Source organism: Triplophysa rosa, linkage group LG25 (assembly GCF_024868665.1).
Source record: "Triplophysa rosa linkage group LG25, Trosa_1v2, whole genome shotgun sequence".
In the NCBI taxonomy this organism is placed as follows: domain Eukaryota; kingdom Metazoa; phylum Chordata; class Actinopteri; order Cypriniformes; family Nemacheilidae; genus Triplophysa; species Triplophysa rosa.
Genome location: NC_079914.1, coordinates 3,504,186 through 3,532,006, shown reverse-complemented (window position 1 = coordinate 3,532,006; position 27,821 = coordinate 3,504,186). Strand labels below are relative to the sequence as shown.

Here is a 27,821-nt window from a genome sequence, read left to right as displayed (position 1 = left end):
CCAGTACCACGCTGTATTTAGGTCTCGGACAATGGTTGGCTGCTGCACCTATTGAAGTAAATGAAGTTTATGCTTCATTCTAATTGGTTGACTAATTAAATGGCCTATAGTCATTTATTCCTTAACATAGTAAAATGGCACAACAGTTATACTATTTATTCAGCAATCATGCAAATGCTTCATGTATAACCACTACTGTATAATCATTAACTTTATCAATGTCCTTGTCATCCACAACTCTTCTGCTGGGTGACATTTTGGTGGTGGTGAATTTCGACATCCTAAACACAGGCTCAACGATCCCCTGAAGGAGTTGGGATGCTTCTTCGGTCCAGTATGCAAACCTCTGTCCATGCCTTTGAAAATATATGTAAATGTATATGAACTCTATGTAATAGCTTTAGCTAACTTAATACAGCCAAGATACTGAAATTATATCTGTAGAATTTTTAACATCGTTATTGGCATCAGCCATTAAAAAAAACATTGACCACTAATAAATATAACTTGTCAATCAAAAAGGTATACAAAAACCAGAGATGGCAAAAGTTCTTAGCTATAGATACTTGTACAGAAAAAATCAGGAAAAATTTGAAAAGTAAAGTACCACCTCTGTAGTATATTACCCATTCTTTCACATCATGGATTAATGTAGACCAGTAGTACCCAGCAACAACCCTGTTTTGAGTGCCTCTGATGCCACAGTGATTGCCAGTTCCAGGGTTATCATGGCACTCCGCAAGAACAGACCTCTTCTCTTCCTCGGACAGGACAACTAGCCGCATGTACTGTTTAATTGGGCCGGTGTAGAAGAGTCTGTCGCCTGTTTGAAGAAGAAAAAAAGCATGAAAAAGTTGCAGTTAAAAGAAATATCATATTATCTGATATCTGACTAAAATTAAACTTTATAAAGGTCAATAAAAACATCACATAAATTTAACCAATTTTATATATAAATTGATTTTATAATTATAAATGTAATGATTGCAATGGAAATTGTATTGGTTGTAATGGAAACTATAATGGTCTCTGTGGGTCTTTACTGTGTGTTGGGATCTGCTGGTGTAATGTCATCTTGCAGATGGTAACCAATAACACAATTCAATCCTACAGGAATAATGCCCAAATCACAGTACAAAGAAAGAAATTTGTAATGGTTTTAATGGTAAAAGCTAATGGTTCATAGTAGTATTTTAATGTAAACCATTAGCATCCCTGTGAAGGTTTCTATCGTTTTCTTATTCTATACGGGAATTTAACAAGTACAGTTAATGTAGCTCGATATTTTAAACATAACTTTGTAAATTAAGCACATGACCCAGGTTGTAACAGATTGTCAGTTCTCCTTTTAATTATAAAATCGCTTAACGCATCTTAATTACCTTTGATGATAAAATTCGAAGACGCCCGGTTCACCTTCCGACGCTCTGTAGGACAGTCAGGAATTTCTCCTTTTAAGAGAAATTTTTGAAGTCTTTCATAAAATGCAAAGGAATCCATACCGCTGTCACACACATTGAAAGGGGTTTGGCTGCACGACGTAACCGAGCTGGTCCCAGTTCGAGAAGACTGTCGTAAAACGTCGGCGATAACAGGAAGTGACGTCAGTTTCGCGCATGCGCAGAACAAATCGTGTTTCCGGGACGGATCGGGTAGCCAGCGTCTTGCTTGCGTAATCTTCCTTTTGGCACACAAGCATCATTACTGCCACTAGCAGGACAAACTGTGCATTGCACCCGAAATTGCTCGGTTGTGGTAAAAAATTCCAGAAACGTTTCTAGATTTAGGGGGGCAAGTGGGGTGCCAAGTGTGCTGACACAGGGGCACTGCCCCCCCCAGAACCGCCCCTGCTAAGGCTAGTGATTATTTTTTTATTGTAGTACTTATATAATTGTGTGCGTCATAAACGCATATTTTGCATACTGAGCAGTGTAAGTGAACAAAACACAATAGTGTTAAGTACAATCATCTTTGTTAGTGTGACATTACACTATGGCAATGTTGTGAAGTTCTGGTAAAGTTCCATTATGTGACTTTAATATCTTTGTTTTATATTTTAGTAAAGCCAATTCCTGAATGAATGTTAAAAAAATCTTGGGAGACCTGATTTTCATAGTGAGGAACTTATACAGAACTAGGTAAGAATTTATGCAGAATCCACATGATGCAGCAGACCTGTGTGTAACATAACAGTTCATATTGATTCTTTACATTCTTTTAATTATCAGTATGTATATGTATATATTTTATACTATTCTAAATTTATATTATACATTAATATCATATTGTTTTGTTTCAGGACAATAATGGTGAAGTTAATCAACCTTGCAGAGCACACAGTATCAGCAGAGGGGGATCTCAAGATACTCCAGATCTCCATATTCAGCTCAACACCACACGTAACATGCAAGCATACAAGACCACACACAAACATGATATAAATAACATAACTCTGCACTGTTATCAAACACACATACACACTCATGCATACAACACCACAAATATTAAAAACCATTAAAAACCACTAGCCATGTTGATGGTTACTGTTGTTGTAATGTTGTCAGAATGTCTGTTGTTTAGTATTGTTTATTTGTTTTTGTTGTACAATGAAATTTACATTTCTGAACTGCTGTATTTTTCATGTTTAAATTCATTCAGTGAAAAAATAAAGCTTTTAACATTTCACAGCTGTCCATTGTTTCTGTATTTTAGGTGTTATGAACATAAAATTATTAATCTAAATGAGTTTACATTTTATCATGAGGGTAAACTAGACTTTTTTGGTAGAAATAACAAAAATGTGTTAGTAAAAACAACTTAAAATTGTGAGTCACACCAACTGAAAAAATTAAGCAAAATCCCTTGCTGGGAATTGGATTAGGGTTACTCAAAAATGTAAGCAATGCCTACTAAAGCTGCTTAAAATTTCATGTAGAACTGGCTTAAAAAATTGGTCGCAAAAATGATGCACTATATTTTTAAGTAACTTCAGCGTAATATTTTTTTCAGTGTGCCTTGACCTATACCTGACTTAAATCCATTATAAAACATGAATTATGATATTTGATTAAACTGTCGTATGTGAAAGGTGCAACGATTTGTGAATGCAATCACGCTTAAAGTCCACTAGATGGTAATGTTTGATAGGCGCTACAATGATTTTGGGTTAAGTCATCATGATAGGACATCAGCGTGAAAATTATTTCATGCTCCCATAAGTCAGTGTTATAGCTTCCTTTTTTCTATAGGCTACTATTGTATCTAATTAAATGTATTTTGCCACACTCTGTCTGCAATATACAAACTGAGGGAGGCTCTGCTATATTCACTCTCAAAAATACAAGAGTTTATATATCAAACGGATTACAACATCTGGTTCAGACTCCGCATGTTTAAAACTGTTAAAAGTGTTATAGATATTAACTGGACCTTTATTAGATAGGACATGAACATGCTGATATATGACAAAAAACAATGAAAATTTTCCATACCCCGAACTTTAATCTCAATTAGTGTTTTAAATAAGAATCATTTATTTGCTCTTATAAAATATAGCATCATATTAACGCAAAAACCTCGCGATAATATGATGTCTCATACCGTTTGGTCTGCGCAGCGAGTGACGTATACACTACGTCTTAGATTTTCGATTGAATGACAGCTCTCTTTAACCAATAGCGTGCGGTCATACAATTCCATCCCCCCAATCAGGAAACGGCAGGCGTGTGTGCAGGATTAGTGCGGAATTGAGCCGTAGAATTGAATAAAAACTGATTTCTTTCCTAATCGGTATTATTTTCATAAACAGGTCGCGATGGTTTATCACTCGGTGGCGTTGCCTATGATCTGCTTCACAACTCTGTGGGGTTTAGTGGGAGTTGTTGCCCCGTTTTTGGTACCGAAAGGACCCAACAGAGGGTAAGTGATGCTGAAAGAGGCCGAGCCCGTTTACCTGTGTTGATGCATCTCTCAACACATTAATTCGTTCATATTTCAGTTTTATTATATTCATGATATCGCATCTGTGTTGATTTGTGATTGAAAAATGTTGTTTTTTATTGATACAGTGTTATCATAACCTGTTTGGTGCTGACTGCGGTTTGCTGCTATTTATTGTGAGTATAAAACAACCGTTTGGAATGATGTTGAACAAAATACGTAACTATTTTGTCTTCTGATATTATGAAGTATTTCTCCACGCATCTATCGATTCATCACAGGATGTCATTCTGTGCTATGAGCTTTTTACTCTGCAGAATCACTACTAGCCAATTATAATGTTTACTCTGGATGCTGGTTCAATTCATCTTTGCCTTTTGTCTTGATACTGTAATAGCTTAAATTTATGAAACACTATATGATCCATTTCAATGTTCAAAGTTGTGTTTGTGTCAATGTGATGGCAGCTGGTTAATAGCGATACTGGCCCAAGTAAACCCTCTGTTTGGACCTCAGCTGAAGAATGAGACCATCTGGTATCTGCGTTACTTCTGGGAATAGATGAAGGTAACCAGTGCTCCAATCTCCTTATTTGTGAAAACTGAATTTATTTGAGGATTTATGAGTGATATTTGTGTTTGAGATTTGTTTTTCATATTTTTCAGGTGTCATTTGCCAATTCCAGTCGGACCATTTATTTCATCAGTCTTTTTTCTAACCCTAACACTAACACAGTTAAAACAGCCCTGTGTACCTTTGTTTTAATGTGAATAAGTAAAACAAGAGGTTATATATGTCCTGATATTGTAGTAATTAATTCCAATTACGAAAGAGTTAAACATTTCGATAATACTATGGACACTATCATAAATATGTCCAAAGAAATGTTATAGTGATGTTATTGTGACGTCCAGTGCATTTGAAAAAAAAGTACACTTGTAAAGTACTGTTAATGTTGGTCAGTTTTCATGAAATTTTCCTTGCATCTGTGACATACTTTATTCACATTTTCTTGTTATTATTTGTTATCATTATTTATTTTACTTGTTTTTTGTTTGCAATGTGATGGATATTTTATATATTATATGAATGAAAGTTGTTGTATATGTTAATTAAAGACCATGATACTAAAATAAAACAGAAGTGAACCTACTGTGCTTTCAAGCAATAATGTATTTAACTTACATAAATGTTGAAAATATGCACAAACAGAAGTGGAAGTAGCAACATCAACTTCAATACTCATTAAATGTATTATGAGGAAATTGTTTGTTTAAAAGCAGCACATTATATTTCTATTATATAAATAATTTATTTACCTGTCTATATTTGTTACATCTCAAATATTTGCATGAGATCATCTTGATATTGTGCTACTCATTTTTGCAGCAAAAATGGTGTATTGATAAATACAGTTTTTGATGAATACAGTGCATCTGTTATTGCTATGTTGGGATATGTCTGAAGGGTAATAATTGGTCATTTCTGGTTATGTGACTATCACAATTAAAGATTAAATATTAGTACACATGTTGCAAACAGGTAAACTTAATAAAGGGTCATAAACCACATTTTTTGAATCTTATGGATAAATTGAAAACTACATTTGGAGAAGGCAAATGCAATCAGAATCACAACGAGCTTTATTACTAAGTGTGCTTGGACACAAGGAATTTGTATTCGTGACAGAAGCTTCCAGTGCGAATACAGGTTAAAAGAGTGACAAGGCAACAAAACGTAAAGATAAATATGTAAGAGACAATACACATTTTACAAAATTGACAATATTAGACAAAAGGACAATAGGCAGTATATTGTATGTACAGATGTGCTATATACAAATTATACTTGCCCAGAAAGAGTGCTCAGAAAAGATAACGCTTTGAAAACCTGTAACAACGTTTGACTTGCTTGGAATAGTTCACTTTTCTCCAGAATTTTTTTTTAATTGTTTAGTTTAAGTATGAAACCTAATAATTATTAATGATGTAATATGCCCCGCCTGGCTTGTTGATTGGCTGACGCTGAATGAGAACTGTATTACTATTAAAACACCTAATTAATATTAATCTCGTTGACACGAGCAAACCTACAGCGGAGGTAATGCGCATGCGCGTGAAAGTGACCACGCGCTGCCTGTCCCACAGACGTCTCTTTTACTGCCACAATAACAGATAATCTGCTACAATAATCTGCTTCATAAACGCGCGATGTATACAGAGCTGTGACAGTCTTTCCGTTTTGAATAGTTTTCAGATAAACTACATAGAGAGAAGCTTTGGACTTCTGCATCAACCAGGTACAGTGCGCAAAACAAAGTTGCCTTCGCAATATTGTATATTAATCGATTTTGGGGGTTTTGTATTTATTTACAAGATATACGGTGCTATAGAATCTAAAACCCTAACCTACTAATGCTTTTGCGTAGGCTAATATAGCATAGTTGCAGGTAAACATACAACATATGTGCAAAACATCCACTTCTATACTCGTTAAATGTTCCTTGAGGTATTTGTTTGCAATAGGTTTATTAAAATAAAACATTTATCGTGTAAATTGTCCGTAATTTTGTCAGAGACGCACTCTTCCACCCCAAATATTTGTCAATATTTAGACTTGATAACTATGTTGATTATTAACTGCGAGCACATGACAGGTTTACGTTTACCATTATGCATTTTCTCTACAGACGAATCAAAACCCTTAGCATGTTTACACTCCGAAATGTCAGTGTTGCATGCAGAAGATCAGCTGTTTTAACATGGAGAGGTATAAGTCAAAGAGCAGTTCAGAGACTGGACATCAGTGGAGTTTATCCTCCCATCGCCACTCCATTTACTCACAGTGAAGATGTGGACTATCACAGACTCAATGACAATCTTAACAAGTATGCTGACATACCGTTCAGAGGTGGGTTTATTTGATCAGATTACATTAAACATGTCCATTTCGGTCATCAAATTTAAGGCACAACAAAACCGGCGTGTGCAGCAAAAAGTGCAATGAAATGTTAACTGTAAAACCAATTAACTTTTGTGAAATATTTACAGTAATGCGAATTTTTGTGTGACCCATATTCATGTTGACAATAGTTAACATGTGTTAGTGAGTCGATAAATCTCATGTCATGCTGCAGGTTAAAGTCCATCATTACACCATGTAGTGGGCGTCACCTAGTGGGCTTTTATGAAAACTACATCATAACATTTTAATTCTAATGGCAATATAAAATGGCTTGATTTCCATTTTATAGATTTATGTTCAAGATTTTACGAATATTCATGTGTTGCTTTTATTTGTCATCAACAGGTCTTGTAGTGCAGGGCTCTAATGGAGAATACCCATACCTGACACCCGAGGAACGGGTTGAGGTGGTGAAGAAAGTGAGACAGGCCCTGCCTAAAGACAAGTTAGTCATGGCTGGATCTGGCTGTGAATGTAAGTCTCATTCATGTCTCGTGTCATGGCCAGCAGCAGTTCGTGTTTGATTATTTAATCTATTAATTACTAGGGATGTAACGATTCACCGTGAGCCGGTTGAAAATCGGTTATAATGAGCGACGATTCAAATCGGTTGAGGCTTGAACTGAATCGCAATACATTTTTTGAACAGCAGGGGCCGCTATTTTCACTGCAAACCTAAACGTGGATGCTGATATTTCTTAAATGCAAAAAAATCCAAGAAAAGCACAGACAGCATTAGTTTGTTTATATTAAAGAGACTTTTTCTATTATTAATTTGTTATAAAATTGCAGTTTAGTTTTGTTATTTGAAATAAAACATTATTTTATCATACAAAGAAACGTGAAGCATTTAAGAAATAATGCAAGGGAAGTTGTTCATTTCTAATTTGTTTCAACTCATTTTTTAAAAATAAATAGTGAGTAAATCGTGAATAAATCGCATCGTGAGATCAGAATCATGACTCGCATCGCATCGTGAGCTGAGTGAATCGTTACATCCCTATTAATTACATATACATGTGCCGCTATTATCATCAGAGCTAGAGCCTTCATGTTGTGGTTTTATTTATGAGAGATCTTGATAGCACAAAAATGGGCTTTGGATTATTATTAACCATGTTTTATGACCCTAGGTTAAATTTTTTTGGGTCAAGGAATATGACGAGATTTGAAAGAACAAAATCTCCCTCTGTTAACCCTCATGCACAGTTCGATTTCTGTAAAATTAATTTTGGAATCGAGTTAACCGGTATTTGATTAAATGCAGTTTGCTAAAAAAAACACACCTTGAAAAACAGTTTTAGGCCGTGTTCACACTTGACTTCTTTTTTGACAAGAAAAAGTTGACTAAGGCGCTTTTTTAGTAAAAAAAAACGCTGGCCGCATTTGGTTACAAATAGCACACGAACGCCATGACTTCGGAGGCAGCGTCTGTGCACTAGTGCACTAGGGATTTTTCCAATCTGTGGGTCGGGGTTTTTTCCAACCCGTGGGTCCCGCTTTTATGAAATTATTTGGCCCGCCCCACACCACTGTATCTATTTTACAACCCGCCCCCGCACCATTAAATAGACATACTAGGCATTGTAATGTAAATGAAAACAGACTTTATTTCAGCCTAAAAGTGCTTGGAAACAGCCATTAGATTACATCGCCCTGTAAACTGGCAACAACATATGCTTATGAACCATAGAAACTTGCATTTCACGTAGCCGATATAACGTTACTACTGTTGTCTCCTGCTGCAACTATTTCTGAGAACCGGTGTTCTGCCAATTTATGCATCCCTATCAAATTTTGCTACCTCCATACAAAACAGGACTAACCCCTCCCCCAACCCAACCCTTACACCTAAATAACCCCTCCCCCAACCCAATCACAACACGAGGGTAGCACAAATTTATGGGTAGCATAAATTGGCAGAACACCGGTCCCAAACATTCGATTTAGCAGCTTGATCTTTTCTTTTAATGATGTAAATTCCCGACCTCAATTTCTCCCGCACCTTGTCTTCCATCTTCACTTTTATTTCTCCGTTTGTTTTGTTGTTGTGGCTGGTGGCAGGAGCTGCTTGGCGCTTTCGTGACGTGTTTGGTTTGGGGACATCACGCAGGTTACGTTGATACGTAGGTAGGGATGTAACGATTCACCGTGAGCCGGTTGAAAATCGGTTATAATGAGCGACGATTCAAATCGGTTGAGGCTTGAACTGAATCGCAATACATTTTTTTGGACAGCAGGGGCCGCTATTTTCACTGCAAACCTAAACGTGGATGCTGATATTTCTTAAATGCAAAAAAATCCAAGAAAAGCACAGACAGTATTAGTTTGTTTATATTAAAGAGACTTTTTCTATTATTAATTTGTTATAAAATTGCAGTTTAGTTTTGTTATTTGAAATAAAACATCATTTTATCATACAAAGAAACGTGAAGCATTTAAGAAATAATGCAAGGGACGTTGTTCATTTCTAATTGGTTTCAACTCATTTTTTCAAAATAAGTCGTGAGTAAATCGTGAATAAATCGCATCGTGAGTTCAGAATCGTGAATCGCATCGCATCGTGAGCTGAGTGAATCGTTACATCCCTATACGTAGGCCTACGTATTGTAACCTTATCAAAGAACCTAATAAAATATGAAACTATACATTCCAAATATATAATATAGGCTATAGGGAATTGCATGCAACATACATGTTTTTTTATTTTGTTTTTAATGTTGTTATGGAAATGACAGGTTTCTGTCATTGGTTAGCTGTGAAAAAGGAGCTTGACGTAGGGCGTTTTTTTCAGAAAAGTTGAACTTTTTTCAACCTCAAAAGGCGTTTTTTGAAAACTCTGTTTACTCCGTAGGATTATAATGTAAAACAGACGCTAGCAGCTTCGAAAAAGAAGTCAAGTCTGAACACGGCCTTAAACGTATAAAATAAACAATATTTGAAATATGTGAATCAATTTGTATCGCTAGATGATTGAATTATGATTCATCATAAGTTTTAAAGTAGTATAAAACTACTATAATATAGTAATATTTTCCAACAACTAAATTTTAAATTACCAAAATACATAACACTTTAAAGTATAGCTTTTACATATATAGAATAATGAAGTTAATAATAAAGAAAAGCAATAGTTTCTATCAGCAATATTAAGAAATGAACACTCTATTAGAAAACAATTAGAATATAGCAGTCTTGAAAATTATTAACAAAAATCAGAAAAAAAACAGCTTCTATAAGCAGCTGAAGTTGGAAGTAGCCTAGTATTTAGTGTGTGTGCGTGTGCATTTTCTGTTTTTATTTTAATAGAGACCAAAAAGTAAATATGAATTGTCACCAAAACTGCATGCTGTGCACAGTACGGTAGAATTACATCCTTATTATAAACTAAATTACAGGTTACAATTACTGTCCTTCTGAAACCTCCAAATTCACAGTTTTTCAGGAAATGGGGGAAAACACTGTACTTTTTCATTGATTAAATACTGTTTTGTCAAAACACTTTCAAAATACTTTTTTATTGGTTAGATTTTTACAAAACCCAGTAGCAAACATAAAGGGTGACTAATGATTTATGGCAAAAAATGAAAATCACGAAATACAAGCTTTCAGAATGACAGCAGCGATATGTAGTCCAGTCCAGTAGGAAAAACCAAAATTCAAAAGAGAAATACGCATAAGGTGCCCGTCTGGGCAATATTCACCTATTGAGTATCTAAAATAAACACTGCTGTATTTCCATTCAAACGGGACAGCCAAATTAATGCAGCTACTGGTTTTTATCTGGATCTGGGTTTCAAGCTCTCCAGTCTTGTGTTTGGTCTTTTAGTGTCTCTATTTTAATTTCAATAAAACCTGCCTGATGGCACACTGTCAAGCCTTGCATTGCTCTTATATTGCTTTTTGTCTATTCTTGTAGCCACCAAGGCAACGATCCAAATGAGCCAAAGAATGGCAGATGTGGGTGCTGACTGCGTGTTAGTGGTAACACCATGTTTTTACCGCGGTCGAATGGACAGCCGTGCTCTTATAAACCACTACGCTCAGGTAGTCGTCAGTAAAGCTGTGGATGTTTCTATTGATTGTAGACTGTATAATAAAATAAAACGCATCATCAACAGTGCTTCTTTCCATTGTGTCTTTATTAAATGCACTGTTGTCTGTCGTTTCCAAGGTGGCAGATTCCAGTTCAGTTCCAGTTGTTTTGTACAGTGTGCCAGCAAACACCGGTCTCGACCTGCCTCTGGATGCCATCATTCAACTTTCCCAGCATCCAAATATTGTCGGCCTCAAAGATAGTGGTGGTGATGTAAGAGCGAATATATTATATTTAATCAATCGTTTTATACACAAACCAAGAATCTAAAAAAATATTGATTCTGCATGTTTAATATTGGTATTATTTACCCCAATTTGGAGTGCATCAGTATTAATATTACCGTGGCTTTGTGATGTTATCAAAACGTTGCTCTACAGCATTTGTTCAACCAATGGGTTTAGGGCAAGCCATGTGTCTTTAATCAGTGACAGATGGGAAGAGAGTTTAGCAAATCTGTTTGGATATTTTTAGAATCACATTTAGTGATGCCAGCAGTGCAAAAAATACACAACTAATGTAATTCATCCCCATGTGTTACATTATCTGAAACATGCATAAACCAGCCCCAAAATTGTAAGGATTGTAAGTGCTCACGCTGTTGAACAACCCGGTTATTCCCTCCTTAATATCCAACAATATTAAACAAGTTAACAATATTGACTCAAGTTAAAGTGTTATCGTTGCAGTCAAGCTGAAGGTCTCATCATACAGTAACTATACCAGAACTTATTTACCTGTAATTACTGCAGACATACTTTAAGATACTGCATTAGTTCTCTTTTTTTTATTCACCATCTGTCTTTATTTTCACTTTCTTCTATCACCTTAATACGCTTTGATGTTTGATAATTGATAGATCACAAGATTAGCTCTGATTGTGCACAAAACCAGATCGCAGGGTTTCCAGGTGCTGGCGGGATCAGCTGGGTTCCTCATGGCTGCGTACTCCGTAGGTGAGAACTGTCTAACTATCATTTGAATTCACTTATTTATTGTTAACTTTTTCCCCCCATTTTATGTTTTAATTATTGATCTCTGTTAAATACCACAAGTTGCATTGTATCTGATTATTAAATGTAGTATTTGTCAGGAAAAATGTTTTTTTGTTGTTGTAAATCTTATACGTAGAAAGCATGATAATCATTTAAAGATGCATAACATGTTGAACACATCATGCAATCTGTGACCAAACTAAAATATAAAGATGCGGAAAAAATTCTAAATAATTTTCAGTTTTTCTGAATTTAATATTTATAGGTATGTGTTTAGGTAAACTGATAAGTTTTTGTTTCATTCTGTGAACTACTAACAATATTCCTCCCAAATTTCAAATAAAAATAATGTTTCTATTTGCATTTATTTGAAAAAAAAAAGAAAACTGGAGAAACAGGTCAAAATAACAGAAAATAGGCTCTGTATTTTTTCAGACCTCAAATATTGCAAGTTCATATTTACTTTTAAGAACAGAAATATTTGTACGTGGATTTTTATCACAGTTTTCATGCGTCTTGTCATGCTGTCACAGTGCTGTTACTGTATATGACTGTCACTCCTAAGGTTTGATTTTGTTGAAATTCAGCAGACACTAGACTGGAATGGACACAAAACATCTAGAAATGCTGATTAAATCAAAATTTGGAACTCCATTTTTTTCCATGGCTGTATATATGTAGACTATATGTCTATAGAGTATATGCAGCGCATTTTCTCAACTTGTTTGGAAACATTACTGTTGATCAAATGTCAGCTCGTGGGAGACTTTCCACCAAGTCTGTCAATTAATAAACACAAGCAAATATCTGTCACTTGCAAAAACTGGGGGCGGTGAGTTCCTCTGCCATTTTTATGTGCATGGGTGGAGCCAACCTGTCAATCAAACTCAAACAGTCTGTAGTTTGTCAATCAAAAAAGCAGCAGCTTCAAATTTAGCTTTTTTTCCACGTGGTCATTCCAGGCCAAATTGCACGAACACCGGCAATATTGCACTAATGTGACATTTAAGTGCCCGTGTGTTTGTCGTAGGGGCCGTGGGAGGTGTGTGCGCCCTCGCAAATGTCCTGGGTCAGCAGGTGTGCGAGCTGGCACAGCTGTGCGTTTCAGGTCGCTGGGACGAGGCCAGAGAGCTCCAGTATCACCTCATCGAACCCAACACAGCAGTGAGCATCACGTCACCATGGCAACATGGCACATTTATACCACAGCTACATTTACTGCTATGTAGGCATGATAAACATTGGAAGCAACCCTTCCCCCAAAGGAGCTGTCGAACAAAGGCCATGAGAAAGATGTTTACCGTAGTGCAAATATGCTTTAAAAAACGAATTAATTAAGAACAACTAACTAATAATTCATATAATTAATTGATAATAAAGAGTTTGCTTGGAATAAACATCGGATTATATCTTTCAGAATCTATGATAGATTTGACTCATTAAAATACAATGTTTTCTATTTTCATAGGTAACTCGGCAGTACGGCGTCCCGGCTCTGAAACAAGCAATGGAGTGGTTTGGATATCATGGTGGGGTGTGTCGGTCCCCTTTGCAGCCACTATCACAAACAGATTTAGATCAGCTTCGAGTAAAATTCACCTCAAATGGTTGGCTATAAATATTGGCCATAAACGGTTATTTAGGACCAATGACTTGAATGCGTAACAAAGTATATGGTCTTACTCTTTAAATACATTTTTTGTTAATTGACATCATGTTCAGTAAACGGACTGAAAAATAAAAACTTGAGTGCTCCGGTATTGTTGTAACATTATTAGATGAACCTATTTAACATATTAAGGTACAACCACAAGTGGGCGCTCTAACCCACCTAGAAGCCCTGTTAGGACTGTCGGATGAGATGCAAACCTGTGATCACCTCTAAAAAGGATAAAAAGCATTGGTATATGAGTCATGCCGAGCCAAAGAGTAGATTGTCGGAGGAATGAGGAAAAAAATATGTCTACGTCTTCTGACTTCTCGCTGGGAGCAAAATGACACGAAACTCAAGACGAAGAGCAGTCATTATCTCCTCTCTTTACCTCATTTTCAGTCTATTTACAGTGCTGTCGCTGTGACATTACGTTTTTTTCCCCTTGTCAAGTTCTTGTCTGATTGTCCTTGTTGCCAAACCTTGGTTTAACATTTTCTTTTCACATAACTGTACATTTCTTCACAACACATGGCATGCCCACCTTTGTAGACAGTTAGTGAAAACGAACAGACCTGATACTCTGTTAGTCATGACTGCAAGATGCTTAAAATGTATTTGTATAACTTTCCCATCCTTTTGACCAATATTTGTCTCTTGAGCTTCTGGCCTTATCCCTTTCACACTTGCATGTACTGTGAGACGTGTACTATCGACTGGCCCTATGCACAGCATCCTTTCGCATATAGATGTCAGTCAGACTTAAACATACATTTGCCAAAAAAGATGGGTCCTACTTTGCATTGTGTCTTTAACTACTTTTTTTTTTACTTTCGTAAGAAAATGTTTACAGTGTAACTATTGTGTACATACAGTATGTGTTGTTACATTGTACAATTTCAAGTAGGCTATCGCATGTTATTACACTTTTGACCCTAAACCCACCCCGAACTTTAAACCTACTGTGTACAACACATATGTACCCAATAAATACAGTTTTTAAAGGGATAGTTCACCCAAAAATACCAATTCTGCCATCATTTACTCACCTTCAAGTCGTTCCAAATCTGTATACATTTTTTAGTTCAGATGAACACAGAGAAAGATATTGGGAACCAAACAGTTCTTGGACCCCATTGACTACCATAGTAGGAAAAATTACTTTATAATAGTTTTGTTCTGTTGAACACAAAAAGAAGATATTTAAGAAAGAGGGCAGCAAACAGTTTTGGGGCACTTTTGACTACCATTGTAATTTTTCCTACTATGGTAGTCAATGGGGTCCAAGAACTGTTTGGTTACAAGCATTCTTCCAAATATCTTTGTGTTCAACCAAACAAATAAATCTATACAGGTTTTGAGCAACTAGAGAGAGTAATTCATAAAATAATTTTTGGGTGAACTATCCCATATGATTTGTGTACTAACATAAAATGCTGTACTTTAAAGGGATAGATCATTTACTCACTCTCAAGTTGTTTCAGACATGTATACATTCTGTTGTTCTGCTATACACAAAAAAAGATATTTGGAAGAATATTTGTAACCAAAGCGTTCTGGGGCACCACTGACTACCATAGTAGGAAAAACTACTATTCAATGGTGGCCCAAACTATTTTGTTTTCCACATTCTTCAAAATGTCCTCTTTTGTGTTGAACATACAAAGAAATGTATACAGGTTTGAAACAATGTGAGAGTGAGTAAATGATGAGACATATTTAATTTTGGGTGAACAATCCCTTTAAATGGACCCAGAAAATGGGTTAAAACAACCCAAGTTTGGGTTGAAACAACCTGGCATAGCTTAATTTATGACGTAACGATTGGTTTTGTACCTTTTCGACCCAACACTGGGTTTAATAGTGGTATATATTAACTGTTAAAAGTAGCAACACTTTCAGTGTCATGCAATTTTTAATATATTGACTGTATTAAAATAAGATATGTCATAGGTTTTGTTTACACTTGCTCTCCATAAGCAAAGGTTGTGTTCAAGTATTCTTAATCTTTACTTGCTGATAAGTATTAAGGTTCTGTGATTTCAGAGAAATTTAAACAAATATGCTTATATGTTATGTAGAATTATTCATAGTATATTGAATTGTGCAAATCAATTATCACGATAAACCATATTAAATATCGTTACAAATATAAGAGAAACCCGAAGATGTAATAAAGAAATTATAGATATTTAGAAGACGTAGATTTTTATACTATATAAAATAACTCATCACATCTTTTTCTCCTTTTATAACATATTAAACATTTACATGTGTATATTTAACTTCCTATTATTTAAGCTTATTTAAGTCTTAACACAGTAATAGTTTTGTGGTGTGCAGGTCAAAACGGCTTCGACTAATTTAGTCTATAGAGTCAAGAGTTCTTTGAAGAGATTATAATTGTTTTTCAAACGCCAAAGTCCTTTAAGTGATTATTAAAAAAGAACCAACACATGCAGAACAATGAAAAAACCTTACAAGAACATTGTGAATATTTGTAGTCAAGGCAGACACCATACGTCTACTTTCCTAAAACACAATATGCGAAAACTAATATGTGAAATAAGTAAATGCAGAATCAGGATGTGAAAAGAAGAGAAATATCCGTAAGGTCCACTACAAGAGATTCTGCAGTGAGCAGAAAATAACACTTATGGGGCCATGAGAGTTGAGGTGGCACCAAATTCAAACATATATATAGAAAATATATGAAAGCGGTAAGAAGGGCTCTTTTCGTGTGTATCTGATATACATTAAACTATTTTTGCCATTGCTGGAAGAACATCATAGGTCAGAGAACATGCAGCTCACATGACAATGCAAACATGGAGGATGTAGTGTCAGAGATATGAGGAGATGGCAACCTTTTTATCTGTGGGCGAATTTCAAACAGTAGAGAGAGTTTCAAACAGAGTTTCTTTACAAAAGCAGTCAGAAAGTGTACTGTACAAATGGCCATCACCTTAAAGTAATTTTGCCATTTATGACCATGTGATGATAGAGGATTAAAAAGTAAAACGTATACCATTTCAGTTTATATTAAATTGTCTTTACTCTCTTTACCACGCGTGTCCCAAACACACAATATGAGACTGTAATACACAAGGTGCTTCAAAAGGTTCTTTGATGCGATAGATTAGAAGAACGTTTTGGTTCCACAAAGAACCTTTTACATCTGAAGAACCTTTCTGTTCTTCAGATTTAAAAAAAGTAAGAGAGAGACCTTTGACTGAATGGTTCTCTGTGGAACCAAAATTGGTTCTTTCATAGCATCGCTGTGAAGAACCTTTTAAGCACCTTTATTTTTAACAGTGTACCCTACACCCCAGAGGTAAGATATATCCCCATAGAAATGAATGGGCAATGGTGCAAAATGACTCCTGTCGCAAAACTGTCTGTGATTTCTTTCACAAAACATATTTTTTTCAGTAAACTCCACACAAAACCCATGAAGATTAGCGAACAGCATCTCCTCCATTGACATCCATTCAAAAACTCCTGTTTCCTTTGCTTTGTTTTTTTCTAACCTTGAAGGCCCTGATAGTATGTCCGGACATCATAATAAAGGTTAGACATCATAAGACGGTTCCGTCTGTTTCCATTCCTGTTTTCTCCCGTGTTCCCCAATGGACTCAGTTTCCCATCCCGCTCCCGCACCCGTCCGTGTTTGTAATCATCGCACCTGCCCGTCATCAGCCTCATCACTGGACACTATAAATACTCAGCCTGTTCCCTCGTTCATAGTCTCGTCTACCGTTTACATTTTTTGCTGGCTGTGTTCCTACATGTTGGACTACCTGTGTTTCTTTTGGACTTTTGATTAAAAGTATTCTTTTGGAAATCCTCCCTCGTTTGTGATTCCTAGCTGTTCTGTGACAATAATAAAGGTTAGAAAGTAAATTAAGAATAAAGCCCCACTCTGTACCGAACATCACTAGGGTGAAAAATTGTGAATCTGACAAACCATTAAAATACATCACATTTTTCATGTAAAATTATACTTCAAATTACATTTAAACGAATAAGCAATATAGTGAAACATGTAAGAGAAGGTGTACATTGGCCTTAATATTATAAATGATTTTTCAGCTCAAAAGTTACATTCGGCCCAGGGCCGGCTCCAGGCATGGGCAGGGGTGGGCTGAGCCCACCTAAACATCTGTCTTGCCCACCCAATGAGAATAAAAAACAACACCAAAAATTGCAGTATTTTCTATTGGTTGAAAGCAACTTCACTCTTCACTCACAGAGCGGCTTTAGTTTGAAACCGAGATGCTGGTGGAAGCAAAATAATGTGCAAAGGAATTTTAGGCGCACTGCACGCTTGCTTTGAGTTTATTATAAACAGCATATAAAATTAATTGTGCAGTAAAATCAGATTCATTTATTATAACAGGAGTTTTTGCGGTATTATTTTGTGAAGGAGAAGGATGCGTCTCGCGAGCTGTAACATTAACAAACAGCTATTATTTGCTCGCAATATTTAGGCTAGATTTTAACTTATCGACTGTCAGGAATGACTGAAAGATCCAACTTTACAAATAAATCTGTCTCCCTCCATCTCAAACACCCCAATTCATAGTGAAGGTGGTAGCGAAACACTGTACAAACAAGTTTAGTTTAGGCGCACTGCGTGCTCACGGACCTCATATACAGCAGACTTTTTCTAATACATGTACAAACATTAGTTTTGAGTTGTTAAAAACTAAATATGAACTTTTGTTTTTCGGCAAATAAATGCAAATCAAAACAACATTTTTATATTAAATTTGAGGGAAATGTTGTCGGACGTTCACAGAAATAAACAAAAATTATAATTTTACCAAAACACATTCTTATCTTAGTAGAAAAATGAAAAAAAAAAAGTTTAAATGGTTTCTGAATTTTTTCTGGTTGGGGTATATGCCCACCCAGGATACCTGCTAGCCCACCCTTCTGCACCTGGCAGGAACCGGGCCTGATTCGGCCACAGTTTTTAGAGCCTGAAACCAAGAATGCAGTATGTTAAAACCGCTTTGAATGGCAGGTGAAGGCAGAACATTTCAGTATTTTGCCATGGCAACAGACCCTATGCTTAGGAAAGCGGTTAAACTGTTGCAGCACTTCACATGCTACCACATCGTAAGGTGATGCAAATAATGGTGAATACAAATGTCTCTATGTCAACAGAGCGGGTGGATATAGGTTAAAGTCCATTTTAAACACAATCTGAAGTTTTGTGGAAACGGGTGTGTGAAAGGGGATTGGCAACCAAAAGGATATTTAAATGCTGATAAATACTTCCGCATACCCTTTACTGTATGAAAAAATATTTCTGGTAATAACTTTGTGTTGTATTCGTTTATGTTTTAATCTATTGTTTTACTACCGTGGTAAGAATTATCATTATTATTATTACGTCATTTTTGCAATCCAAAAATTAAGAAAATGAGTGACAAGTTTCTTTAGGAAAATAAAATATCTTTGCGTTCTCTTTAATACTAGTTAATATTTTTGATACTACTTGAGAGATTTCGGTGAAATGTGTGTTTTGAGAAATAATAACAGGACATCGATCAGAAAACCAGCCAGCAATAAATGTTCTTTGCCTGTCAGTCATTGGCTTTGCTAACACAGGGTTGGCTGACATGTCTTTTAGGCTTTTAGAGAGAGAGGGAGTATGTTTTAAGATGACAAAATGTGCCAACCAGCCAAACCTTCACCACTTGTGGTCCACACTTTCACAGCTCATTTTAATCCTAGAGAAAACGTCATTCCCAAAGTCTTCCTCTTTATGTTTCAGTGTTTTTCTGTTCTCCATTACTCTCCTATCCATTGAACATATTGCTTTACGTTTACTTCTACTCTACAAATTCTAAAAATAAAACAAGAAATATGCTAAATTAAGTCTGCAGACACTCAATTTGATTTCTGACCAGATACTAATAGGGACTAGGGATTCAACAAGACTTTCTACATAATGGCATTTGATAATTGTGTATTATTCTGGTTATCAATGAATATTTATGAAATTCCTCCCCCCAACCTTATTCATGTCAAAACACATGTTGGTTGTAGTATGTAACAAAGACAGCTGTGTTTAGGATGTAGATCAGTTTGCGATAGCTATGCTTTGTTATATTCATTTTGCATACAATAATCATAATAAAAGACTTAAGACATAATAAAATCATAATAATGTTTGACTTCCCCGACACCTCTGGATGTGAAAACACGGCTAACAAATCTCACAAAATTGGGGGTGTCTTTACATGTACAGTACTACAATACATCTACTATATACCATAATGCAGGTACTTAAGCCTAACCTACATGGATTACATTGAGACACTGCAAACAAGAGAGCTGCAGTTATCCCAAACAATCTGTTCAAATAAATGAATTTGGTTTTTTTAACGGTACATCCATTTAATCATTCAATTATCCACATATGACACAAAAATGCATTAAAATATTAGTAGATTCCGCCTGAGCTTTAATGTAAGTTTGCAAACAGCACAGCAATCCTTGGCTTTTGTGCGTGAGGATTTAGGAGTGAAGAGGAGGGAGGGGGATATTGCTTTTTTGCCAGCTAATGGTTTACTAAATTTGGCTCTCCATCTGTTGGCTCTTACAGAGCTACCTATTCCCTAATCTATGAAGAGATTCTTAGCCAGGAGATTTTGTAAGGGAGTGGGGGAAAGGGCTTAACCCCTGGTAGATAACATGGATGTTTGCATGATATATTTTGTGTATTTAATATTTGTGTATTAAAATGTTGTTGAGGATTAAACAATTAACTTGCATACTTATGCATGTCATTTTTGTGTGCACAAAACATCCAACAAAGCCATTTGTTTTTGAACATTGAAGTGAACTTTCAATTAAAACCTATAGCCTCATGAAGAAATGGCAGTGTTGCTGTTGTTTTCGGAGTACACAATCTGTGCAATGCTCATCATTACCGCATCAAATCAATTCCATGTGACGGTTGCCAGATAATGAGGACTTATGTAGCTAAATTTGCGAGGATTTTGTGTCAGTCCGTTGCTTTGATGCTCAACAACGATTTGCAAATGACCCAATTATTTTTAAGAGTGCGCTTTTGGGTGTGTTTTTACTCACAGAAGCTGTCGACATTGCGCACATCAGTATGTATTTGATTAACTGCAAGTGGTTATTTGACAAAAACAGTTCGTTCGGTTTTCAAAATGGTGTCAAGCTTGATTTAAAAGTCAATACAAATAAATATCCTAGACGGTACATGAGCAACACGGGGTCTGCATCCCGAACAGCTGTTTTTCAGCATTACTTGTTGGTGTAGCTTAACTGATAAATACAAAAGGCAATTATTCCATCACAAAACCCCAAGAAGGTTTCATTGTAGCAATTAGCAAGATCTGTGTTTCTTTTATTAATATTTAAAGTTAGTAAGATTCTTGCTGTTTCACTTATAATTGCGTTAACACACTTCTCTAGAATATATTTGCAGGTGTTTGAAATAAGATATTTTCAATTGTGGAATCTGAGATTTTGTCGAAGGTATCAACATCGCAGAATTAATTTCTATCATGCTGGCACCGTTTACTACACGTTTTATTTCACATATCCAGACTACAGGGGATGTGTTGAAGTCTTTGTTAAAATATTTGGTGATAATGAATGCTTTACAGCTGCCAAGCAATTTTTTTAGCTGACCTTTTATTGCACAATTGTCTGGTTATATTGCTTTTGTATGTGTAAATTCAACGCTTCCGAAAGAATATAGTTGTTACAGTTGGACAAGGGCCTCCGGAACCCTTATATTAAGTTCCCTTGATTACAACAAAACCTTCTGGTTGTGAATGTATACGTGACCCTGAACCACAAAACCAGTCTTTAGTAGCACGGGAATATTTGTGGCAAAAGCCAACAAAACATTGTACGGGTCAAAATGATCGATTTTTCTTTTATGCCAAAATCATTAGGATATTAAGTAAAGATCATGTTCCATGAAGATCATTTATACATTTCCTACACTGTTAATTTGACCTTTTTAACACTGGCGATTTTACTGTAAATACATAAAAACTTTATTTTTGTGAGTGGATGCAGCAAAATTGCTAACAAAGATGGCTGGAAACACGCCTACAAACTTCACTCGCTGCTGCCCTCTTTGGGAACTACCCACTCAAGTTTGGTATCTACTGTATGTAAAGTTTACAATTTCTGCTTTCGGGTTCATCTACTCTCCACAACGTCATTACAGCGGTAAGCCAATAGAGAGCGTTAAAACAAACATGGTTTTTCTTAGCAACGGCCTGCTACAGTGCCTCTGATTAACAACTTTAAAGGCGATTTTCTCAATATTAAGTTTTTTTTGCACCCTCAGATTGCAGATTTTCAAATAGTGTCCAAATAGCCAAATATTGTCCTATCCTAACAAACCATACAGCTTTCAGATGATGTATAAATCTCAATTTTGAAATATTGACCAATAAGACTTGGTTTTGTTGTCCAGGGTCACAAATCCGTTTACACGATGTCAATGCTCAGTGTGGAAGAGAGTCAAAAGCTAATTCAGTAACTAATGGCTGGAATACACTACAAGACTTAAAATCTGAACAGATTTTTTTAAAACTAGACATCAAACACTTGCAGGCTTTTTGAAAGTTTCAGATAGAAACACACTAACTGATCAAATCTGCAGACTGGCACGGACTTTCTGCAACAAATCCAGACTGAAAATCTGAGCAAAATCTGAGCAAAAGTCTTGTAGTGTATTTTAGCCTTAAGAATCGCTAAGATTTAACCTCACTTCATTTCAAACCTAGCCTATATGACTTTCTTCTGCAGAACACAAAAAAGATAATTTAAAGAATGTTGATAACCAAACAACATTGACTTCCATTGTAGGGACACGAAACCACCTGAGACATTCTTCAAAATATCATCTTTTACCTTACACGGAAGAAAGGGTCACCACATAAAGGTTTTGAATGACATGAGGTTGAATTTGTATTTTTTAAACTATCCCCTCAAAGCAATCAATGCGTAAACGTATAACTTGGGCACATTACAAAGCCGATACATAATCCTTTATATTGGCCCCTATAACATTCCCATGAAAAGCTGTCTATAAAGCCCCTCCCCCACCGCGTTGGTATTTGAACGTCAGATTATCCCTAAATGCTTTGAGCGGTGAGCATGAGACCAGGCTAAGAAGCGCATTAGCCAGAGAAGAGTTAATAATGTAGTCCTTGTGTGCCACTCATCTGGGGCTTTCATAGTAATTTTATGTACATTTCAAATGTTTCGAAACGTCATACCAAAGGTCACACACACGACACTGAACCAATCAATAGGTCAGTTTGGTCTCCATGGGAACCTGTTTCAACAAATCAGTTTGCGGCGTTGTTCTTTACAAAAACGCAACAAAAACTGTTTTTGTTACAGTTTACCATTGCATTACCAAAACGGGGCATTCAGATCACTTGTGAGTAGTTGCTTTGTGTTTGTCCGTGGGACTGATGCCTTCTGTTTACACCATACTGCAAAGAAGACCTTGAGGGTATTGAGTCCTGGTACATATAGCGCCTCTGTTTGTGTGTATAGCGGTCTCTAAAGATGCCTGTGGAAGATTCTCTGTAACGTGATCGTTTTGCCTCACTTCAGTGTCGGCGATAGAGACTTGGAATTGGATTTGCTATAGAGAAGAGGGCTTTTGTTTAACGCAGCTGGTTGAATAAAATATATCCTTTTCAATTATGATGTCGATCCCCCTTGACTAAATAGAAAACCCATGTAATTCATACAGTGTTTTTAGAGTTCAATGTGAAGTTGGAATTCATACGGCTCCATTTAAGCGCTATAATTGACATACGTTCCTTATTTAAATTTCTATTATACTCATCTTGTTGGGAAGTCATTTTGTCCACGAGACCTACATAATGAGAAAAAGTCATTAAATATATAAAAGTAATTAGATTTATTTCCGATAAAGTAAAAATACATGATTAAGTAAAGTAAAAATAAGACAATTTTATAGTTTATTTCATCCTAAATGAAAGGATTATATCTAGGTTCTCCTTCATAAAATGGACTGGACTTTGTAACGTCTACAATGATAATACACAACTGTGTCTTCTACACAATGATGTTGTTGATAAATACCAGCTGTGTTGTATTGAAAGACCTTGTGTCACAGACAATTGAGTCACCAGTGTCCCAGTGTTTTGCGCATCAACATTTTTGCTCTAATTTGTGTTCATTACGGATTCACGACAAAGGAAACCAGATGAGATGCATCTTATGTGGCATATCAGCTAGGCACAAGTCTCAATCAGTTTCTGTATTTTTTAAAGCAGCAATAAAAACGGTATTCTAAATGTTGTGCATTATGCAAAATATTCCCTTGTCTTTAATAACAAATGAAGAAAAATCATAATGATTATATGCGTTTAATAACATAAGAATACATAAATGATCAATTTTGTTATGTTTTGTTAAATTATTCCTATACTGACATGCTTTTCGGAATGCTGTACCATCTTTAAGTATAAATATTTTATAACCAATTTTCTATTTATTGATTTAATTATTGATTATATTTATTTTAACTTTTTTTTCCAAGACAGTTTGGTCGCCTTTATTTTCCTAGTCCAAACATGACCTTTACTTACCCCATCTCCCCTTTACCTTTTATACTCTCAGTTTGTGACAAAGAAGTCCTACTTTACTACATTACTACATGACTCAAGAAGCTGAAAGTATCTAAATTTGATAAAAACCAGGTTCTCCATTTGTAGCTTTTGCAAAGAAACAAAACTAAAATAAATGCTTTTGGACCACTTTTTGTTATTCTGGTTGTGTAAGCACATTGGTCAAGTTGTGTTTTTTTTAAATGTGAATAAACAAATGAAAGCCTAATGCAGATTAAATCACAAGATACTACAATAGGCTATAAAAGGACATTACTTATGTTATAATAGCCTTATTATATTACTATACATAAATTATTTTAATATAATCATATACATATAACATACATAAAATGGGTTTTCAGGTCATAAATATAATTATATGTTACCTGTATAATAAAATTACAATAATATGACAATAATCGATTTTCACCTAATCATAATCAATAGAGTTTGTTCTGAATAATTGTAAGCATAATGAATGATAGGAACCACATGACCATGGAATCCTTTGTGCCGAGATACACTATTTGAACAGCTTTGGTACTATAGGCTGAATAATATTTGGATATGGGAGGGACAATGCTGCTGCAGCAGCGAAGCCCCCCACACTCGCGCCCCACCCACAGAGAGGGGCTGAGTGCTGATGACGTCGGACGATGGGAAGCTCCCAGCAGAAGGTGCGCGCCCGCGGGAGGGGCCGATAGAAAATGGCGAGTCTGTGCAGAAGGCAGCAATGCACGATCGAGAGGCGCGGCTTTCGGCAGGAACTTGACTCGTGGCGGCATAAACTCATTCACTGTGTAGGTAAGCTCGTTTAACCTAACATGCAGAATGGTCCGGTAACGTTACAGCTTCAAAGGTTGCTTAGATGTATATATTTGGCGTAGGGGAACTGCCGAAAATCCGTCGCCTTTGACAGCGACCGAAGCGGCTTTTTTGTCTCGCAACGATTTTTTCCTCTAGCCGCTCGCGCCCGCTGGACCTTTGCAAATATTGCGGTTATTAGTTTAGTTGCGCGGCCGTTATTTTGACAAACACTGCGTACGAAGTACGCATCTGTGTTTTAACATCATTGTGTAATGGCCTGTTTATTTGCCTGACGTCGTTTCCTTAAGTTAATTTTTTTTTAGGAAATTTTGGGCGATGTTTATTTATTGTAAGCAGGGCGTGTTGCGTGTACAGAGGGAATTGTCCGCGGCCAATCAAACGCTCTCGTTTTGCCAGTGTGCGCGCTCCCCGTTTCATTGTAGGCTACTGTATTATTTGGGTTTGGGGGAGGGCTGTGCGCGTCACCGCCCCGCTGTCATGCTGATGTGCTACTGTGCGCGTTCCCTCCCCTCAAATGATCGGCGCTGGGGGAGCGCGCATTGCTGCAATGGGGAAATGTCAGAAAATAATTTTGTATTTTAGGGGAAGGTGGGGGGTTGACAAAGAAAATGACACTGCGCATATTGGCTAGTTGTGCTGGCGGCCTGAGATTCTTGTGTTACGTGAATCACTGTCCAATATAACATTTTCAAGCTTTTGCCGAATATATACGCTGATATTTCAGTCCGTTTTATTTCCTTTTTTTGCGTTAATCGATCGCTCGCTTTGAAGCAATCAAACCTGTCTAAGGACTTGACGTAAATGTAACGAGCAAATAACGAAAGCATCTCTGTTGAATTTGCTTTAAAGAGCACGCGAGTGTTGTTTCATTTCGTTATTTACTAGTTTTTGATTTCCAAAAATCTTCCAAAAACCGGTCGCTTTCTTGCCCCTCCCCCGTTAACGTCACATCTGATATATCATTAGCTTGGTTTAATCCCTTTAAATCGCCGTATCTGTTGTTATTGGGAGTCTTATCGAGTCTTAACTTCGAGGTTTTCTAGTTTTCAACCCGAGATTTGTCTTAATCTCCCTTTTAATGTCAGTCAGCAAACCCTTGGCGTTTGGCATCTGTTAACTGCAGATTTTGTGTAGGCTAAATCTACACAAAGTTAGTCACTTTCTCTGTTGACCACTACAATATAACGTCTGTCTAGTGCTGAATTAAGATATATACGACTTCTGGCATAAATATGTGAATCAGCAGGGACCCAAAAGCATTTACCCTTACCTTTCTGTTTGAATAACATATCAAGCTATTTTAATGCAGGTCTATTCTGTCTACACTTACATGTATCTTTACTATGAAAAGGATTGTTTATATTGTTTGATATGACAGGTGCCTTTGAATTTAGTAATCCCCTCTTGCTATGAAAAAAAGGTGTTTCCTTCTGTATCAGTTTCAGGAAGTAACAAGGCATTGAGCTGGTGATGGGTGCACTCCTCTTGGATTCACTGCTTAAAAAAAAGCAAATATTTGATATGAGATAAACATTTTAGACTTGGAAATATGGAATTTTATTTATTTCCAGATATGTGAAATCACATCAATTAAATCATCAGTGAATACATTTTAAATAGTTATGTATGCAAGTTCCATGTTAGAAGAAATTGCTTGCTATTTATGTGCATTTGTAATCACAAGTGACGGGGAACGTCCTGCAAAAGTAATGACAATTTGTTAAAACATTTAGAAAATATGATGTCTAATCTCTGTGTTGAGGCATATTGAATTTGTGTCTCGTATGTCTGCTCAGACATCCTTTAATTTTCCATTAGGAGAGATTAATTCTTATTGTGTGTTGAGGAAACATGCTGAATAATTGGGTTTGGTCTGTCAATAGTAAACTGCAGTACATTTTGTAATGACTGCTAAGCTTTGGATGAAGTTGTGAAGCCGCCATTCGCTTATTTCTCAAACCTAGAAGTATGTAAAAGTTGATTTACACGTCAAGACAAGATTTCGCTTTCGTGCTTTGCTGATAACACTTAAGAAATCGTCATAAATCATTTCCTCAAACTTTTTCAAGGGTCAAAGTTCCAAAATCTGAACCCGGTGCTCTTCTGCTTGCCACCGCCCTTGCAACGTTTAAGCAAGAATTATATCTTTGTCTTAGGGCTGTGCGATTTGGGGAAAATATCTAATTGCGATATTTTTGACAGACATTGCGATTGCGATTTGATTTGCGATTTTAACTTTTCTAATTCAAGCTTCAATTCAATATTGTTGTGTGGAGCACAGTATGGGTATAGTTACCCTGAAAGAAAACAACAACAAAAAAACATTTAATTGTTTCCATTAAAACCATTACAAAATTAATTTTTGTAGTGTGCTTTGGGCATTATTCAAATAGGGTTTACTGTTGTTCAGTTGGTTCCCAACTTCCAGATTACATCACACCAATAGAATCCACATACCAGTGTACACTATTATAGTTTCCATTAAAACAAATACAACTCCCATTGTAACCCTTAAATCCATAACATTTTCTATTGTGTTAGTGAATTATTAAAATAGTTCATAGTTTACATAGGCTGATTTATTATTTTTTAAGTATGTGGGATTTTTTAAAACAAGTAAAAAATGTGCTGAATGTTTAATTTCATCCAAGTGAAATTAGCAAAACAGTTAGATAGAATTTACA

At 36.0% G+C, this 27,821-nt stretch overlaps 3 protein-coding genes across 4 annotated transcripts in view; all 3 read left to right on the top strand.

Annotated features, from left to right (window-relative positions):
* The first annotated feature begins 3,701 nt into the window (after positions 1 to 3,701).
* Positions 3,702 to 5,456, top strand: atpv0e2 (ATPase H+ transporting V0 subunit e2). The gene is made up of 4 exons (XM_057325920.1): positions 3,702 to 3,918; positions 4,068 to 4,115; positions 4,407 to 4,506; positions 4,605 to 5,456. The coding sequence occupies exons 1-3, from the start codon at positions 3,815 to 3,817 to the stop codon at positions 4,498 to 4,500; spliced, it is 246 nt and encodes an 81-aa protein (XP_057181903.1). The 5' UTR covers positions 3,702 to 3,814; the 3' UTR covers positions 4,501 to 4,506; positions 4,605 to 5,456.
* Positions 5,457 to 6,067: 611 nt separating this feature from the next.
* Positions 6,068 to 13,752, top strand: hoga1 (4-hydroxy-2-oxoglutarate aldolase 1). Its single transcript, XM_057325946.1, has 8 exons — positions 6,068 to 6,238; positions 6,629 to 6,849; positions 7,249 to 7,377; positions 10,823 to 10,950; positions 11,078 to 11,212; positions 11,859 to 11,955; positions 13,025 to 13,158; positions 13,463 to 13,752. Exons 2-8 carry the CDS (start codon positions 6,648 to 6,650, stop codon positions 13,610 to 13,612), a joined length of 975 nt encoding a protein of 324 aa, XP_057181929.1. The 5' UTR covers positions 6,068 to 6,238; positions 6,629 to 6,647; the 3' UTR covers positions 13,613 to 13,752.
* Positions 13,753 to 24,979: 11,227 nt separating this feature from the next.
* Positions 24,980 to 27,821, top strand: part of lcor (ligand dependent nuclear receptor corepressor) — a 56,268-nt gene continuing 53,426 nt past the window's right edge. For both annotated transcript variants that reach the window (XM_057325113.1, XM_057325112.1), the window contains exon 1: positions 24,980 to 25,113. In XM_057325113.1, the coding sequence (XP_057181096.1) occupies positions 25,017 to 25,113 (97 nt within the window). In that variant the 5' untranslated portion in view covers positions 24,980 to 25,016. The remainder of the gene's footprint in view (positions 25,114 to 27,821) is intronic.